The sequence below is a fragment of the Symphalangus syndactylus genome, chromosome 13, assembly GCF_028878055.3.
Source record: "Symphalangus syndactylus isolate Jambi chromosome 13, NHGRI_mSymSyn1-v2.1_pri, whole genome shotgun sequence".
Lineage (NCBI taxonomy): Eukaryota > Metazoa > Chordata > Mammalia > Primates > Hylobatidae > Symphalangus > Symphalangus syndactylus.
The window spans coordinates 84,625,307-84,644,637 of NC_072435.2; the positions used below are offsets into that span (position 1 = coordinate 84,625,307).

The 19,331-nt window shown below is 40.7% G+C and overlaps 1 protein-coding gene across 22 annotated transcripts in view; it reads right to left on the reverse strand.

Annotated features, from left to right (window-relative positions):
* Positions 1-19,331, reverse strand: part of POC1B (POC1 centriolar protein B) — a 169,795-nt gene that overhangs the window by 47,883 nt on the left and 102,581 nt on the right. For 13 of the 22 annotated variants that reach the window (XM_055237364.2, XM_063615163.1, XM_055237357.2 and 10 more), the window contains one exon: positions 15,848-17,385. The exons of 7 other annotated variants lie outside the window; for them this stretch is intronic. In XM_055237364.2, coding sequence (XP_055093339.1) covers positions 17,281-17,385 — 105 coding nt within the window. In that variant the 3' untranslated portion in view covers positions 15,848-17,280. Of the gene's footprint in view, positions 1-374; positions 447-15,847; positions 17,386-19,331 lie in introns of those variants that run through there. 2 more of the 22 variants (XM_063615164.1, XR_010115141.1) reach the window with 2 other exon arrangements.

Consider the following 19,331-nt stretch of genomic DNA (forward strand, 5'->3'; position numbering starts at 1 on the left):
GGTGGGAGGATCACCTGAGGTCTGGAGTTCGAGACCTGCCTGACCAACATGGGGAAATCCCGTCTCTACTAAAAATACAAAATTAGCCAGGTGTGGTGGTGCATGCCTGTAATCCCAGCTATCAGGAGGCTGAGGTAGGAGAATCGCTTGAACTTGCGAGATGGAGGTTGCAATAAGCCGAGATCATGCCATTGTATTCCAACCTGGACAACAAGAATGAAACTCCATCTTAAAAAAAAAAAAAAAAAGTCCAGAGTTTCAATATGGCAGCCTTTCAAATACCTAGGTCAGCAGCTGTTTTCTACAGAGGCTTCTGATGGCTGAGCAGGTGGGTCTCCTGTGTCCACCATTCCAAGCTGAGGGATGCAACTTACTTCCTTATACCTAAGTGGCCATGTTCTATGTGCTTCCACCATCCTGGTCCATTTATGAGCTCATGTGTGACCCATGAGGAAACCCAGCACAAGTGTTTGTCTTACTAAGGACAGTTCATCAATGAGATTCTTTCTCTCAGCACTTTTGTCTGGAAACATGGGAAAAGGTCAATTAGTAACATTAACAAAGCAGAGACACAAAACGAAAAATAGCCAAGTCATGTTAATGTTAATGATGGAGCACTAGAATAGGAGTCCTGTGACTGGAGGTACAGTATAGTAACCAGCTTACCTATAATTTCAATAGGTTCTATCAATAATTTTGAATGATTTCCTGCACTAGATCTCAGCTCTAGGCTCAGTTAGACCCAGCTACAACATGATTCATCTTCCTTCCAATCAACTTGACTGTGAGCTCTTCCTGGGTTGCCACAATCGAGAGTCTTGCCTTTATTTTCACATATATCCTTCTAAAAATTCCTGCATTACCTAAAATAAACCAGATGAGTCCCTAATCCAGGAACCCACAAGAAACTAACTAATAGTTCTTACATTCTCTAAGTGTTCTCTTCTCCAGGTAAAGATCTCCAAACTTTCAAACCACTTCTTCATCTTGTTTACCTCCTACTCTCTCCCACCGCCCCCTCTAAGTTTCTGACTCCTACCTCCTCACCCCTAGTATTCGCCATCGCCAATGAAGTAGATCAGTGGCAACCCATGGTGAGCACTGTGCTCTGCCTCCTCCAGCATATATAGAACACCTTTATGATAACAAACATAAAATGTTTACCATCAAATGGATACCTTTCCATGTTTTGAATGATCAAACATTTTTCTACCTGATCAACCCCATGGAACATAAGGATTGTCAGAACCAAACTTGTAAAAAATGAACTAACATGGTTAAAGAAAAATGAACTAACATGGTTGATGGAAGGAAATGCTCTCGAAGGAAATATGAAAATATGATATAGTCCCCTATTGATCTCCTGACTAGCCTTCCTCATTGGATGAGACAATAACAAATATGGGCTCTCATTTCAAGTTACTCAGGTAGTAGTGAGAAAAGAAGTAAAATAAAATCCTGGCCAGGTGTGGTGGCTCATGCCTGTAATCCCAGCACTTTGGGAGGCAGAGGTGGGTGGATCACCTGAGGTCAGGAGTTCAAGACCAGCCTGGCCAACGTGGTGAAAATCTGTCTCTACTAAAAATACAAAAATTAGCCGGGCATGGGTGGCGTACGCCTGTAATCCTAAACTCTAGATAATACATTTACATTTAATATCTGAAAAAAAGTAAATGTTCTTTTGTGTAGCTAGTTTTTGGCTGCAAGTAATAAAAAAAAATAGTTGCTTAAGCCATAAGGATATTATTTAATGAGGTATCTAAAAATGAGTGCAGGGCTGGGGCAGTGGCTCACACCTGTAATCCCACACGGTGGGAGGCCGAGGTGGAGGGATGGCTTGAGTCCAGGAGTTTGAGACCAGCACGGGTAACATGGTGAGACCCTATCTCTACAAAAAATGTTTAAAATTAGCCAGGTATGGTGTCATGCATCAGTAGTCCCAGATACTTGGGAGGCTGAGATGGGAGGAATCCTTGACTGAGCCCAAGAATTTGAGGGTGTAGTGAGATATGATTGTGCCACTGCACTCCAGCCTGGGCGACAGAGTGAGATCCTATCCCTTAAAAAAAAAAAAAAAAGTGCAAGTTTTGAGTGTTTTTTTTTTTTTTTTTTTTTGGTTGTTGTTTTCTTCACTGGAGGTTAGAATTCTGCTTGGCATTTTCATGTAACTATGTTCAAGACTGAAAGTCCTGGAAATCCTGAGGCACCAGCAGACTTCCCCCCACATCTCATTAGAGAAGGCAGAGACACATGGCCAAGCTGAGTTGCAAAGGAGGCAGGGAAGTGAGTGTCTGGCAAAGGGAAGTAGGATTGTCATGACTAGGCAAAGTGTCTGTTTCAGTGTTTCGAATCTTTAAAAATAGAGTTTCATTTTATTACAAAAGTTAATACATACTTTTTAGAGAAAGTTTGGAAAATAGAAGGAAAAGTTTTCCTAATGCTGCTATTCAAAGCTGCTCGATACACCCTTTGAATACTGTTCTAATCATATTGCACAAAGAGTGTGATCTTTTCTTTCTTCTTTTCCACTTGATATATGATTAACTTAAGGCCCTGTGGTTTTGGAAAGATGTTTTCCATTTTGAAATAAAACATAAACTAAAGGAGGCAGCATACAGCAGTGGCGAGAGGACTGGTTTGAGAATAAAGAGATGGTGCTTGTTGTCTGCATTCTGGCACCAATCCATCACTGTATCTCCATTTCCTCAAAATAAATAAGTATGTTTTCTTAGGTCTCCTATTCCCGGGTCTGCAAGAGCATGAGAGCTGTGCCTTTGAGACACACAAGTCACCCTGTTCAGATACTGGTTCAACAAAGCAGGTCAGGGCCATGAAGACAAGCAGAACAGGTAAACTGGAGGTTATCGCCATGGGAAACTATATGCCCGATATGTAATAATATAATATATAATATGTGATATATAAGATAATACCAGATCTTCCAATTTTTCAACAGAAACCAGAAATCTAGGCTGGGCACAGTGGCTCACACCTGTAATCCCAGAACTTTGGGAGGTAGAGACGATAGGATCACCTGAAGTCAGGAGTTCAAGACCAGCCTGGCCAACATGCCGAAACCCCATCTCTACTAAAAAATACAAAAATTAGCCGGGCGTGGTGGTGGGCTCCTGTGGTCCCAGCTACTCGAGAAGCTGAGGCAGGGAGAATTGCTTGAACCTGGGAGGTGGAGGTTGCGGTGAGCAGAGATCATGCCACTATACTCCAGCATGGGTGACAGAGTGAGACTCCGTCTCAAAAAAAAAAAAAAAAGAAACCAGAAATCTAGATTTTCACTTGATATTGATTTTTCTTTTTTTTGGGGGGGGGGGGGCGTGTATATTGGGAGGTGGGCGGATGGAGTCTCATTCTATTGCCCACGCTGGAGTACAGTGGCACCATCTCGGCTCACTGCAGCCTCCGCTTCCAGGGTTCAAGCGATTCTTCTGCCTCAGCCTCCCGAGTAGCTGGGATTATAGGCGCCTGACACCATGCTCAGCTAATTTTTTTTTGTATTTTTAGTAGAGACGGGGGTTTCACCATGTTGGCCAGGCTGGTCTCAAACTCCTGACCTTGAGTGATCCATGGGCCTCAGCCTCCCAAAGTACTGGGATAAACAGGCATCAGCCACCACGCCCAGCCATTCACTTGATATTGATATTTAAATATTGGCACCTAATTTGAAAACCAAAACAAATCACTGCAGAGGCCAAACAAAACATGTCTATTGGTTGTCAGTTTGTAACTTCAGCTAACTCAGGAGCCAACTCGATCAACACTGGAGAAATGATGCACAAAAAGGGGTTAAGAAGAACTGCTTATAAGACATTTTGACTATGCAGCAACTTAATTGTTACAACAAGGCTAAAACACCAAATGATTGCACTAATGGTGAATAAACATAGCCTAAGATTTACTATTATTACTATTATACTTTAAGTTCTGGGATACATGTGCAGAACGTGCAGGTTTGTCACATAGGTATACATGTGACATGGTGGTTTGCTGCACCTATCAACCCATCATCTACATTAGGTATTTCTGCTAATGCTATCCCTCCCCTAGCCCCCCACTCCCTGACAGGCCCCAGTGTATGATGTTCCCCTCCCTGTGCCCATATGTTTTCACTGTTCAACTCCCACTTATGAGTGAGAACATGCGGTGTTTGGTTTTCTGTTCCCTGTGTTAGTTTGCTGAGAATGATGGTTTCCAGCTTCATCCATGTCCCTCCAAAGACATGAACTCATCCTTTTTTAGGGCTGCATAGTATTCCATGGGGTATATGTGCCACATTTTCTTTAGCCAGCCTAACATTGATGGGCATTTGGGTTGGTTCCAAGTCTTTGCTACTGTGAATAGTGCTGCAATAAACATACGTGTACATGTATCTTTATAGTAGAATGAATTATAATCCTGTGGGTATATACCCAGTAACGGGATGGCTGGGCCAAATGGTATTTCTAGTTCTAGATCCTTGAGGAATCGCCACAGTGTCTTCCACAATGGCTGAACTAATTTACACTCCCACCAACAGTGTAAAAGCATTCCTATTTCTCCACATCCTCTCCAACATCTGTTGTTTCCTGACTTTTTTTTTTTTTTGAGACGGAATCTTGCTCTGTCGCCCAGGCTGGAGTGCAGTGGCATGATCTCGGCTCACTGCAAGCTACGCCTCCTGGGTTCACGCCATTCTCCCGCCTCAGCCTCCCAAGTAGCTGGGACTACAGGTGCCCAACACCACGCTCGGCTAATTTTTTGTATTTTTTAATAGAGACGGGGTTTCACCATATTAGCCAGGATGGTCTCGATCTCCTGACCTCGTAATCTGCCTGCCTCAGCCTCCCAGAGTGCTAGGATTACAGGCGTGAGCCACCGCACCTGGCCTGTTTCCTGACTTTTTAATGATCGCCATTCTAACTGGTGTGAGATGGTATCTTATCGTGGTTTTGATTCGCATTTCTCTAATGACTAGTGATGATGAGCTTTTTTTCATATGTTTGTTGGCTGCATAAATGTCTTCTTTTGAAAAGTGTCTGTTCATGTCCTTTGCCCACTTTTTGAAGGTTTTGTTTGTTTTTTTCTTGAAAATTTGTTTAAGTTCCTCATAGATTCTGGATATTAGCCCTTTGTCAGATGAGTAGATAGCAAAAACTTTCTCCCATTCTGTAGGTTGCCTGTTCACTCTGATAGTAGTTTCTTTTGCTGTGCAGAAGCTCTTTAGTTTAATTAGACTCCATTTGTCAATTTTGACTTTTGTTGCAATTGCTTTTGGTGTTTTAGTCATGAAGTCTTTGCCCATGCCTATGTCCTGAATGGTATTGCCTAGGTTTTCTTCTATGGTTTTTAATGGTTTTAAGTCTTATGTTTAAATCTTTAATCCATCTTGAGTTAATTTTTGTATAAGATGTAAGGAAGGGGTCCAGTTTCAGTTTTCTGCATATGGCTAGCCAGTTTTCCCAACAAGATTTGCTAAACAGGGAATTGTTTCCCCATGACTTGTTTTTGTCAGGTTTATCAAAGATCAGATGGTTGTAGATGCGTGGTGTTATTTCTGAGGGCTCTGTTCTGTTCCATTGGCTTATATATCTGTTTTGGTACCAGTACCATGCTGTTTTGGTTACTGTAGCCTTGTAAAATATAAAATAGATAGACCGCTAGCCAGACTAATAAAGAAGAAAAGAGAGAAGAATCAAATAGACACAATAAAAAATGATAAAGGCGAGCTCACCACTGATCCCACAGAAACACAAACTACTATCAGAGAATACTATAAACACCTCTGTGCAAATAAACTAGAAAATCTAGAAGAAATGGATAAATTCCCGGACACATACACCCACCCAAGATTAAACCACGAAAAAGTCGAATACCTGAATGGACCAATAACAAGTTCTGAAATTGAGGCAGTAATTAATAGCCTACCAACCAAGAAAAGCCAAGGAGCAGACAGATTCACAGCTGAATTCCACCTAAGGTACAAAGAGGAGCTGGTACCATTCCTTCTAACACTATTCCAAACAATAGAAAAAGAGGGACTCCTCCCTATCTCATTTTATGAGGCCAGCATCATCCTAATACCAAAACCGGGCAGAGACACAACAAAAAAAGAAAATTTCAGGCCAATGGCCCTGATGAACATCGATGCGAAAATCCTCAATCAAATACTGGCAAACTGAATCCAGCAGCACATCAAAAAGCTTATCCACCACGATCAAGTCCGCTTCATCCCTGGGATGCAAGGCTGGCTCAACATACGCAAATCAATAAACGTAATCCATCACATAAACAGAACCAGTGACAAAAACCACATGATTATCTCAATAGATGCAGAAAAGGCCTTTGATAAAATTCAACACCCCTTCATGCTATAAACAATAAACTAGGTATTGATGGAACGTCTCTCAAAATAATAAGAGATATTTATGACAAACCCACAGCCAATATCATACTGAATGGGCAAAAGCTGGAAGCATTCCCTTTGAAAACTGGCACAAGGCCCAGAGCGGTGGCTCATGCCTGTAATCCCAGCACTTTGGGAGGCCGAGGCAGGCGGATCACGGGGTCAGGAGATCGAGACCATCCTGGCTAACACAGTGAAACCCCGTCTCTACTAAAAATACAAAAAATTAGCCGGGCATGGTGGCGGGTGCCTGTAGTCCCAGCTACTCGGGAGGCTGAGGCAGGAGAATGGCGTGAACCTGAGAGGCGGAGCTTGCAGTGAGCCAAGATGGTGCCACTGCACTCCAGCCTGGGCAACAGAGTGAGACTCCGTCTCAAAAAAAAAAAAAAGAAAACTGGCACAAGACAAGGATCCCTCTCTCACCATTCCTATTCAACATAGTACTGGAAGTTCTGGCCAAGGCAATCAGTCAAGAGAAGGAAATAAAGCGTATTCAAATAGGAAGAGAAGTCAAATTGTCTCTGTTTGCAGATGACATGATTGTATATTTAGAAAACCCCACTGTCTCAGCTCAAAATCTCCTTAAGCTGATAGGCATCTTTAGCAAAGTCTTAGGATATAAAATCAATGTGCAAAAATCACAAGCATTCCTATACACCAATAATAGACAAACAGAGAGCCAAATCATGAGTGAACTCCCATTCACAATTGCTATAAAGATAATTGAATACCTAGGAATACAACTTACAAAGGATGTGAAGGATCTCTTCAAGGAGAACTACAAAGCACTGCTCAAGGAAATAAGGGAGGACATAAACAAATGGAAAAACATTCTATGCTTGTGGATAGGAAGAATCAATATCGTGACAATGGCCATGCTGCCTAACGTAATTTATAGATTCAATGCTATTCCCATCAAGCTACCATTGGCTTTCTTCACAGAATTAGAAAAACTATTTTGAATTTCATATGGAACCAAAAAAAGCCCATATAGCCAAGACAATCCTAAGCAAAAAGAACAAAGCTGGAGGCATCACACTGCCTAGAATTTTATCATCTCTGGTTGTTTTATATGCACATTATAATTACTTCCCATTGCTGATTCCAAAAATGAAATGCCCTTAGGAATGGGCTGAGCTTTGATGTGCTCTCTTGAATAAGTTTGTACTGGATTGGAAGCTACTAAATCAGGACCCTCCTAGGCCTCAAGTCCTTTCAAATGTATTTTTCAGGATCACATATGATTCAATATCAAGTCCTGTGTCTTTTGCCTTCATCACTCAGTTTAAGGTGAAAATAATGACAGTCTTAGACAGATGTTCTCGTGAGTAAGAACTGCGACCTCAAGCAGTTGATTCTTTTCCTCCCACCTCAATGTTGCATCTTTAATCTCTCCTTTTCAGAGAAGGAATAATCAACATCACCAGTTGTGAGACTCTCCGACTCTCGCTTGCTGAAAGCGGTGAAGAAGGGGGATTTAAGAACTTTGAACTTTTCTGTGATTTTTGCCTTTGACACAGTTGTTATTAGTGTTCCGAAAAAGCAACACCCCCTTGCAAGAACATCAGGTTTCTAACTGATTTATCTTCTCACAGACCTTGATATTCAATCCAGGTGTGGAAATAAATAGTATAGCCCTGGGGTTCTATCCTCTAGGCTTGGAAAGGCTTCAGTGGAATTCTATAGCAAAAGGCCCAGGCACTTCCCCTGACTTTGTCTTTGTTCTGCTAACTTTTTATCTCTGAAAAGCAAAGGGATTTCCTCTGGGGATTAAGCAGGGGAAATAACCTAAGGTAGTGATAGTGTTTCATCAGAATTAAGAGATGCAAATCTCAGTAAGAAGTCCTTGTCCACAACCTTGGACTGTCCCCGCTCCGTATCTGGCATCGAGCTTCACAAATCCTTGCCCTGCTGAGCTTTCTTATTCTTCTTTCTCCTGGCCACAGAAGTATCTTGGGTAAACAGTAGTCGTTTCTTAAGTAAGGGTGTCTCATCTCAAAGTGATCCCTGCTGGCATTATTTTTTCTTTTTCTTTCTTTCTTTTTTTTTTTTTTTTTTGTAGTTTTCAAAAGTTTTTAATGTAGGCCAGGCGCAGTGGCTCACACCTGTAATCCCAGCACTTTGGGAGGCCAAGTCAGGTGGATCACTTGAGGTGAGGAGTTTGAGACCAGTCTGGCCAACATGATAAAACCCCGTTTCTACTAAAAACACAAAAATTAGCCGGGCATGGTGGGTGCCTGTAATCCCAGTGATTCGGGAGGCTGAGGCAGAAGAATCTGCTTGAACCCAGGAGATGGAAGTTGCAGTGAGCCGAGATCGCGCCAATGTACTCTAGCCTGGGCGACAGAGAAAGACTCCGTCTCAAAAAAAAAAAAAAAAAAAAAAAAAAAAAGTTTTTAATGTACTAAAAGCATTCTGAAATAAATACTTAAAAAATCCATAGATGCTCTCTCATCCTGCCATGTCTTGGTTTCGAGTTGATGAAAGGATCAGAGAGAGAGAAACACATGATCCTTCCTTCCGTCCTTCCTTCCGTCCTTCCTTCCTTCCTTCCTTCCTTCCTTCCTTCCTTCCTTCCTTCCTCCCTCCCTTCCTTCCTTCCTCTTTCCCTCTCTCCCTCCCTCCCTTCTTTGTCTCACTCACTCTTGTCACCCAGGCTGGAGTGCAAGTGGCATGATATTGGCTCACTGCAGCCTCTGCCTCCTGGATTCAAGAAATTTTCCTGCCTCAGCCTCCCCAGTAGCTGGGATTACAGGCACCCACCACTACTCCCAGCTAATTTTTGTACTTTTAGTAGAGACCTGGTTTCGCCATGTTGGCCAGGCTGGTCTCAAATTCCTTACCTCACGTGATCCACCTGCCCCAGCCTCCCAAAGTGCTGGGATTACAGGTGGGAGGCACCATGCCTGGTCTTTTTTCTTCCTTTTTTAAAATTTAGAAACAGGGTCTCACTATGTCACCCAGGCTGGAGTGCACTGGTGCAATAATAGCTCTCTGCAGACTCGAACTCCTGGGCTCAAGCAATCCTCCCGCCTCGGCCTTCCAAGTAGCTAAGACTACAGGAATGCACCACCACTCCCAATTAATTTTTAAACTTTTGTGGAGATGGAGTCTCACTATGCTGCCCAGGCTGGTCTCCAACTCCTGGCCTTACGTGATCCTCCCATCTCAGCCTCCCAAAATGCTGGGATAACAGATGTGAGCCACTATGCCCAGCCTGTTTTTATTCTAAAATACTCTTTACTACATGTTGGGGTTTCCTTTCTCACACAGACGTTCAGTGAAGTTTAAGTTTTCTTTTTCATATTTTCTGTGATTGAGCATTTTTATTTTGTTATTTCCATTTTTATGATATACTTTCTGCATATTTGGCATATAGAGTTTTGACTAACCCTTACATTGTGTGGTTCAGAATATGACCAAGCTTTGTTTAAGATACCCTTGGCCAAAAAAGTGAATTTTTTTTTACTTCCATGCAGTTTTTTACATATATGTTAAGTCTTCCTTATTACCTTTGTATCATGTGAACTAAATTCTACTTTTGAAATGTTGATATTCCCAATTATGTGTTGCATTTCTGCCATTTATTTATTTATTTACTTTTTCTTTTCAGATGGAGTCTTGCTTTGTCGCCCAGGCTGGAGTGCAGTGGCACGATCTCGGCTCACTGCAACCTCCACCTCCCAGGCTCAAACAATTCTCCCGCCTCAGCCTCCCAGGTAGCTGGGATTACAGGCGCCCATCATCACGCCCGGCTAATTTTTTGTATTTTTAGTAGAGATGGGGTTTCACCATGTTGGCCAGGCTGGTCTTGAACTCCTGACCTCAAGTGATCTGCCCACCTCGGCCTCCCAAAGTGCTGAGCTTACAGGTGTGAGCCACCATGACCAGCCAATTTTTTCTATTCATGTATTTTTTTGCTTTATAAGTTTACAGTTTTTAGGCTATCAAGTTATTTCTCCTATTGCTTTTGTTGTAAATCTATTTTATAATGTGAAGAATCTCAAATCAAATGTTTATTTTTAGTAGGAACACGTTTGAGATTTGACTCCAAAGAAAATGCAACTAATGTATCTTGCAAAGAAAAAAGTAATTGTGCACATACCCCTGCCACCCATGCTTCCCATTAACCTCTGCCTCTTGGCAAGCCATTGACCTATTTTCCTAGTAAGCTCAGGCTGCAACCGTGTTACCTGGCTAAGTCACAGTTGGGGCTTATGGAGGACAACCTGGCAATTACATTGTGTTCCTAGATTCACTGTACATTCATAAATCCTCTGGTGCACGAAGTCTAAAACCTCGTGACTTGCTAAGGCAAAGAGTTGTATAAGCCATCAAGGAAAATGAAGCATATCAATTATAGAATTTCACTTAAAAATCTACTAGAGACCTACCTGTTTTTATTATTAAATTTGCTCATAGATTGATCAGATTTGTCAATAACCCTCAAATAGTAGAATAACTGTTTTTTTTTTTTTCTCTCAGCAGCCAAATATTTCTACCCAGGAACAGATGGTTTATCTTCCAATCCTCTTAGGTGCATAGAATTCATGGGACTAACAGCCTCCAAGTTTGCTCTACACATAAATGAAATGTTAAGTGAGGGTCTGTACTATCTTGTCTTTAGAGAAAAGACAGTAAGCAGATAATACCTGTTCTCCAAATGGTCAAAGGGCAAAAATAGTTTGAGTTCCAGGCAAGCCTTTTTCTTAATGACATTTACTTGATTCACTTTCCAAGCTCTTCCCCCACTTCTGGTTTTTGCCTCACTTTTGTTTAGGATAATTATGACATTAGTATTCTAAGGCTGAATTCCTCAGGAGTTGCTCAATTGCCAGCATTTGGCCAGAACTTTGAGGTTTTCTATGTATGAAAGGCTAATTTCTTTTATATAATCATTCTTTTTGTTAAATTTTTAAAAATGCAACATTCGCTTTGAATTAAATATCACACATTTATTCACTACCACTTAGTAACAGTCCCTGTATCTGATTTCAGTAGTTACAGTTGAAATCATACTTTTTGGAAATGCAGTCCAGAGAAACAAAATGATTTATTAATAACAAAAATAGCCGGGTGCGGTGGCTCACGCCTGTAATCCCAGCACTTTGGGAGGCCAAGGCGGGTGGATCACGAGGTCAAGAGATCAAGACCATCCTGGCCAACATGCTGAAACCCCGTCTCTACTAAATATACAAAAAATTAGCTGGGCGTGGTAGCGAGTGCCTGTAGTCCCAGCTACTCGGGAGGCCGAGGCAGGAGAATGGCGTGAACCCGGGAGGCAGAGCTTGCAATGAGCCGAGATCGCGCCACTGCACTCCAGCCTAGGCGACAGAGCGACACTCCGTCTCAAAAAAAAAAAAAAAAAAGAAAGAAAATAATAATAATAACAACAATAATAGCTACCATTTATTGATCACTTACTCCGTGACAGCTACCGTGCTAATCATTTCACAAATGCAGTTCACATTATTATTTTTACCTTTTATGGTTAAGGAAACTAAGCTTTGTGAATACCTTCCCTGACAGTCGCACTATTAGAAAATGGCATAGCCAGAATTTGCATCAAGTTTTTCTGGCTTATAAGACTGTCTACGTAACTGCTGAGCTATCTAACAAATGGTAGGTTATAGTAGTGCCCACTTAGCCCCAAATATCGAGCGTCTAAATGTTTGCCTATCCTATTTCTTCCAGCCCACCCGCCCTAGTTTTAACTGCTTTTGGCTTTAAGTGAAGCATAGAGCAATGTTTTAGAAAGAAACACTTCAATAAATGAAAATAAAAAATACTCATTTATTCAAGAACGAATTGTTGAGCTCCTCCTATGAGCCAGACGACGCACTAGGTGGAGAATCTAAAGATGACAACGCCTGCCTTTTGGGTAGGTTAAGTCATAGTGGAAGAGGCAGAGCTGCAACTGTATTGCAATCTCTGTTGTACCAGAGATAAGCACAGAATGCTGAGGAAGCACAACAGAAAAAGAATGAAGGGATATGCAAGCTGCCTTTCAAAGGATGAATAGGGGTTTTCCAGGAAGAGAAGAGTTATGTAGGGTGACAGGGAAAAAGCATGCTCAATGTAAGTGGAACTGGGAAGGGAGCGGTGCTTCATCACATAATGGTGAAAAGTTCAGCAGGGCTGAGGAAAAGATGCATGATTGTGGGGGAAGGGATAAAGAATGTAGAAAAGGAGGCATGCTCAGAAAATAACCTCAAAAAGGTAAGGATTGAGGACAGATGGTGGCAGTCTTAGAACACTATGTGAAAGACTTGGATATCTACAGTGTTAACTAGGCAGAGGCCAGACAGGTAATGTTTAGCAGTGGAGGGGGATGGAGACAATATGGAGTAGTGTATGTTCGCTCCACCCTGCCCTAGTTCATTGCTGCCATGGAGGAATACAGGCCCAATAGTTGCAGATCTTCTGATTTCCTAAGACAAGCCAGAGACCTAATTTAGTTAATATAAAACTTCCAACTTTTAAATGTCAGTAGGTAAATAAAAATTATTTTTTAAAAACTATGAGCCAAGCAAAACAGCTCAGCAGCTGGATTTGTGTTCATCCCACAGGCAAGCTTGTGGCTTGCTGTCTCTGGAAGCAATGAGTAGCACAAGTTTGTATTAAAATTCCAAAGCCTTAGTAAAGGACCCAGAGGTCCTATCAACTAAATAATCATATATTGTTAGAAAGGTAAAGCCTATCAATTTACCTTCTTTCCACGTAGTAGTTTTTAAGTATACTCCATAATTATTGAATAAACAAAATCTTACCTGAAATTATTTTCACATATTCCACTAAAGTTCACTAATTGAACTTTCTATTTTCTTCTGTACTATTTAAAGAAACTAATCTTCACGATTAAAATAAGAAATAATCTATTTGTAAATGAGATACAAACTAACCTTTGTTTTGTTAAAATAATTAATTGGGAGCCCATTAAACTGAGGCAGCTCTAGCACCCAGAGTTCCTATGTAAGCAAACTGAAACCTAACTCAGAGTAAGTGGTCACATCCTAGGAAGACCATATTTAACAAATCAGAACCCACCAACTAATCTCCAACTAGAGACTTTAAGGCTGCTGTTCCACTTTAGCCAATCCAGATATTTTCTGTCTTGCTTCCTCAAACACCTTATAAAAGTTTTCCCCTTGCACTCCCTTCAGGGGAGCCCAAACGGCTTGCAGTTTGGCAACGTCTGATTCATGAGTCACTGTTGCTCAAATAAACTTTAAAAAAAATTAATGTGCCTCTGCTTAATAGATACATCAAGCAAATGAGAAGTTACCTTTTTTAAAAAAGTCTGTAAAACCTTTAACATCTACTATAATAACTTGTATAAGTCCAAGAGAAATATTTATGTGCAAGAAAATAATCCAATCTGTAGCAGCTAGGAAGACAGATACAGAGAAATCCTATTATATTTTATTTGGTTGAGCCATACTCACTAAGAAGGAAGTGATAGTATCAGATGATGTGGCTGAAGATTAATATGGCTCCTTTGGTGTTTTTCCCCTATCACAGATATCCTGAGGACTCACTCCTGCTCAGCCACTCACATCAAATTTAGTTTCTTGAAATAGGCTGCTGAGGCATTCTGCTCGGGAATTAATCATAGCTGAGAAGCCGCTTCAGGGGTGGAGGAGGAAAAAAATCTGCAACTTATTGTTGTCCTATATTCACACAATATACGCTGTGTGCCTACTACAAACTGGAAACCGTTCTCAGCTCTAAGATCCATCAATGCGGAGTTGCTTACCAGGGGAAGACATGTGTGAACCGATGTATGTGTCAGATGGTAATAAGTGCACTGGAGAAAATGAAGCCTGGTAAAGGATCAGGGAGTGAATGGAGGGTCACTCAGGCAGTCAGGGAGGGCACCTCTGAACAGGTACCAGGTGAGCAAAGGTTGAATGTTTTAAGGCATTGATGCCTGAGGGCAGAAAGTTCTAGGCAGAGGAAATGTACAGATGCCCTCAGGTGGGAACACTGCTTCTTCAAAGGGTTGCAAAGAGGCCACTATGGCCAGAGGGTGGTGAGTGAGGGTTATTCAAGGAGAAGGAAAGGGAAGTTTAAAGAGGAGAGGTTGCGTCTTGGCCTTTTACTCTGGAATGGGAAGCCCTGAAGTGTTCTGTGCTGAAGAGCCACGTGCTTTGATTCAGGTTTTTCAAGAACCACTGTGGCCTGCTGTGCAAGGGTGACATCAGGGAGACCAGTGAGGAGGTGCTATGGTTTGGATATGGTTGTTTGGCCCCACCAAGTCTCATGTTGAAATCTGCTCCCCACTGTTGGAGACGGGGCTTAAGGGGAGTTGTTTGGGTCATGGGGTTGGATCCCTCATGAATGGCTTGGTGCCCTCCTCGAAGTAGAGAGCGAGTTCTCAGTCCCTGTGAGAACTGATTGTTAAAAAGAACTTGGCACCACTCTCCCCTCTTTCCTTCCTCCTCTGTCACCATGTGCTGCTGGCTCTCCTTCACTTTCCACCATGAGTGAAAGCAGCTTGAAGCCCTCACTAGAAGCATCTGCACTATGCTCCTTGTGCAGTGTGCAGAACTATGAGCCAAATACATCTCTTTTCTTTATAAATTATCCAGCCTCAGGTATTCCTTTATAGCAACACAAAGAGAATAAGATAGGAGGCAACTGTAGTCTTCCAGCCAAGAGATTAGTGGCTTGGATCATGGTGGGAGATGAAGATGGTAAGAAGTGGTCAAGTGTTTTCTACATTCTGACAAAATGTCCTGAAGGAATGAACTGTGGGGTGTGAAGGAGAAGAATCAAAGAGGATTCCACGTCTTCAGCTTGAGCAACAGGAAGGAAAGTTGTCATTTTATTGACACATGCAAGTCCAGGAAAGAAGCTGCTAGTGACGCTGGTTGGGGTGGAGAGTTAGGGGTAGAGGGCAGAAGAATTGGTTTTGGACCTATTTAGAGATGCCTATTAGAGTTCCAAGTGGAGACGCTGATCAGGCAGCTGGATATTCAAGTTAGGAAAGGGATGGGCTGGAATCTGATGAAGATGAAGGAGATTCCTCAAATGCTAAAGATAAATAAATAAATAAATAAATAAAATAAAGAGGGGAGTTAGAAAATTGAGTCTGTTGAAAATGTTTCAAGGCATCTGCATTTATGTAATCACTATTTTTATATCACTTATAAAGTTCTGTGATGACTGTAAAAACTATGTGGCAACATCAGGTTCTAAGAAGTGGCTACAGGTGGTTCCTAAAGTGTGGACTTCAGGCCAAAAGCATCAGCATCACCTATGAGATTGTTAGAGATGCAGATGATTGGGCCCCACCTGGCCCATGGAGTCAGCTCTGGAGATAGAGCCCAGGAAACTGTTTTGACAAGCTCTCCAGAAGATTCTCACACACATTAAAGACTGAGTGAGCTGGATGATAAGACGTTTAGTACTTCCGGGTTTTAATCATTTAAAAAGAAAAGGAACAACTTTTTCTTTTAAAGCAAAAATGTCTTTATTGTTTGAAGCATGACAAAATAAAATTGATAGGACATTTCATTTCTTACTTAGTCTTCTCAATGGGGTTATAAAAATACAATGCCGCTTAGTTTTTGTAAGCTCTTGAAAATGTCCAGAAGCTCACACTTAGTATGATATTAAAAGGCACTTATAACACACAGTAAGATACTTAGAAACCCACCTCATAGACACAATTGAAATTTCTTTGAGAAAAATTTCTAAATATAGAAATAAATAGGACGGCACTATTTCTTCTTTTCCAAAACACAGAATAGCATTTTCCCCATGTTACCTATACACACCATAAATGTGGACACTTCCTCCCATTTTTGTTCTTGATACAGGTTGATAATCAAGCTGAAATTAATTTGCTTGCTTTTCTTCAATTTAATCTCAATTTGGTTTAAAATAAAGCAAAATTCTTAATTTGTATCCAGGATCTTTTAGAATACCTGGCTCATTTTCATTTTGTTTTAAATCACAATTCATTAAATAGGAAGAAGATGATGCAAAAATTTTAAAAAGTACTTAGTATTTAGCTGCCCAAATCACCCTAAGCAACAATATTTCTGAAGCATGTGTACATACATATGTGTATATTTTTAAATATCACTGTTGTATCACTCTGACCTTTTAGCATACTGAAAACACACTAACATAATTTTTGTGAACCATGGTCAGATACAACCCAAATCATTCAACACATTCATCTGTGATAGAAAGATAAGTGAGTTTCATTTCCTTCAGGTTGGCCAATGGATAAACAAAGTACGCCATAAATTAAATAAAAAACTCACTGCCCTATGCTATATCTGGGCTATTGTTAATTAAAATAAGTGTATTCTTGCTGTGGAAATTCTGTGGTCTGGGAATTTTTATTTGTTCATCCTTTCAAGGCATTAGTAAGAAAGGATAATTTTTATTTGGAACAGAAAGACATATAACTAATCAGACCAGTAACTCATTATTGGCATATAGAATGCTATTTTGGAGGTAAGTGAATTATTTCACCCCATGACTGTCTGAATATGGTCAATCTGAAATGACTTAACAGTGAAATCCAGAGATCTGGTTACTTTCCTGGCAGGATTTGGCCTAGAAATGAAAATGGACATCTAAAATAATATGGAGAAAATACAGAGTTGCTTGAATGCTTATTACTGTATTACTGTAATCATAAATGATAGTAATTTAAATTAGTCCTTCACATTGATTTGTGTGTTTAAATTAGTCTTTAGATATGCCTTTTCTGCCTTTTGTTCTGTTGCTCACCCTTTTAAGAAATGCCATGATAAATAGCACATGGTTGTGTTGCATGGAGTATCTTGCACTACCTTCCTGAGTATATGTACATTTGTTCATTTATTGTGCCTCTGCCCAGCAAATGAAAATGAATTTTTTATTCAGCTTTTCTGTTGGACAGCACTGAAAAGCTTTTGCTGATTTTCAAGGCAGTCTTTCAGCTTATCCTCTGTCAAAGTCAGTCGCTGCTCCAAGATTGAAACAGTCTGCAAAAAGGAGGACAAAGTAATCAATGCCTGGTCCTCTGGTGGTGAGGATGACAAAGACAATCTCTGCATAGGAAATCCTTTTAAGAACTGGGATGCCCACCCTTCTACCAAGAAGTTGGCTCAAAAATGAGCCCTAGAACTTGCTTTGCTTCTGGGCCCAACCGTAGGGCAAGGCATTATCAAGCAGTTGGAGAAAAGAAAAGAAAAAAAGAAAAAACCCAAACTGATGTGTTTGAGAAAAAAAGCAGTAAAAGATCAGACCTCTTATGCCTGATCTTCTAAAGCACCAAAACCAGGGAAGAGGCCACACAGCGTTCTAAGTGGTGCCATAAGCTACACACTTAGTGGAGAAGGGGAGGGGGTGTGAAATTCCACATGCCAGCCAGATGCCACTGAAATGTCATCACTACTCATTCTGTCACAATCCAATCCATGGCAAACCATACCTATAGCACTGCAGATGGATGGCTAGATTGCTTTGAAAATATCCTAACAATCGCCTCCAGTGCCCTCACATAGAAGATGCTAATACTACCTCGTGGAGTTGTTAGGAGGATTGAATAAAATAATGCATGTAAAATGCTTACGCTAGTGTTGGACACACATGGTTTGAATAATCCTGTACTCACTTATTAGCTGAAGGAGTTAGAACACATCCAGAATATATATACAAACACATATACATATATATATTAAATGTTAACATATGTTTTATACATATGTTTTATATATATGTTAAACTTGGGGAATCTAATTTTTTGTGATATTGGCTACTCTGCCTTCATTCTTTTGTATCTTTTTTTTTAAATTTTTTATTATAAAATGAAACATAGATTATTCAGGAACCCACACAAGGTACATGTGTTATTTAATGGATTCTTATAAGAAATACATCCTCAAAACCATCACCCATAGCAAGAACTAGACTCTGCCAGCCACCAGAGGAGCCTTCCATGTGCCTACCACATGACCTCCTTGCCCGCCCTCTGTAACAGCCACTATCCTGACTTTTACAATGATTGCTTTCTTGTGTTTCTTTATGGTTTTATTTCTCAGATGTACATCCCTAGACACTATAATTTTCTTTCCCATGTCAAGAATTAATGTGTCACTTAAAGTCTCTCTTAATCTACAGGTACCCACCCTCTCCCTCTCTTTTCTTTACAATTTCTCTGTTGATAAGCTCAGGCCATTTGACAAGCTCAGAAACTGCACACTCAGGGTGCAGCTCAGCCTGTTCTTCCATCTTCTGTATATTCTCTAAGTTGGCTGTTGGATCCAAAGGCTTGATCAGGTTAGATGCCTTGGAAAGACTACAGGTAGTGGCCTATTCTCTGATTAGAAGGCAGATTAATAAAATTTGGTCATTTCTCATGAATGTCATAGTGACTCAATGTCTATATCTATTAATTCCTGGAGACTGCAAATGATGATATTCTAATTCTATCATTAAAACATTTTGTTAGTTGGGATAACTAATAAGTAAGAGACATTTTCCTCATCTACTATTTGGTTACCTAATGGTAGAGTTCATACAGGAAAGGCATGACACTTGCTTGGTATTTTAGTCAACCAGTTTCAAGATAAAAAATTGAATCCCTACCATCTTTTGAATGTAACCAATTTTTAAAGATATTATTTAATAGCTTTTGCCTTCATATTTTATACTATCTATAGATCATTACTAATTAAAAATCATGGTGATACTGTTAATACAGTCTACCATTTATTGAGTGCCAGAGGCCACTCTGTGCTAAGCATTTTATTACTATGTGCCAAGCATTTTATTACACACTTTTTTTTGAGACAGGGTCTTAGTCTGCCACCCAGGCTGGAGTGTAATGGCTTGATCTTAGCTCCCTGCAACCTCTGCCTCGTGGGCTCAAGTGATCTTCCCACCTCAGTCTCCTGGGTAGCTGTGACCATAGGTGCGTGACACCCTG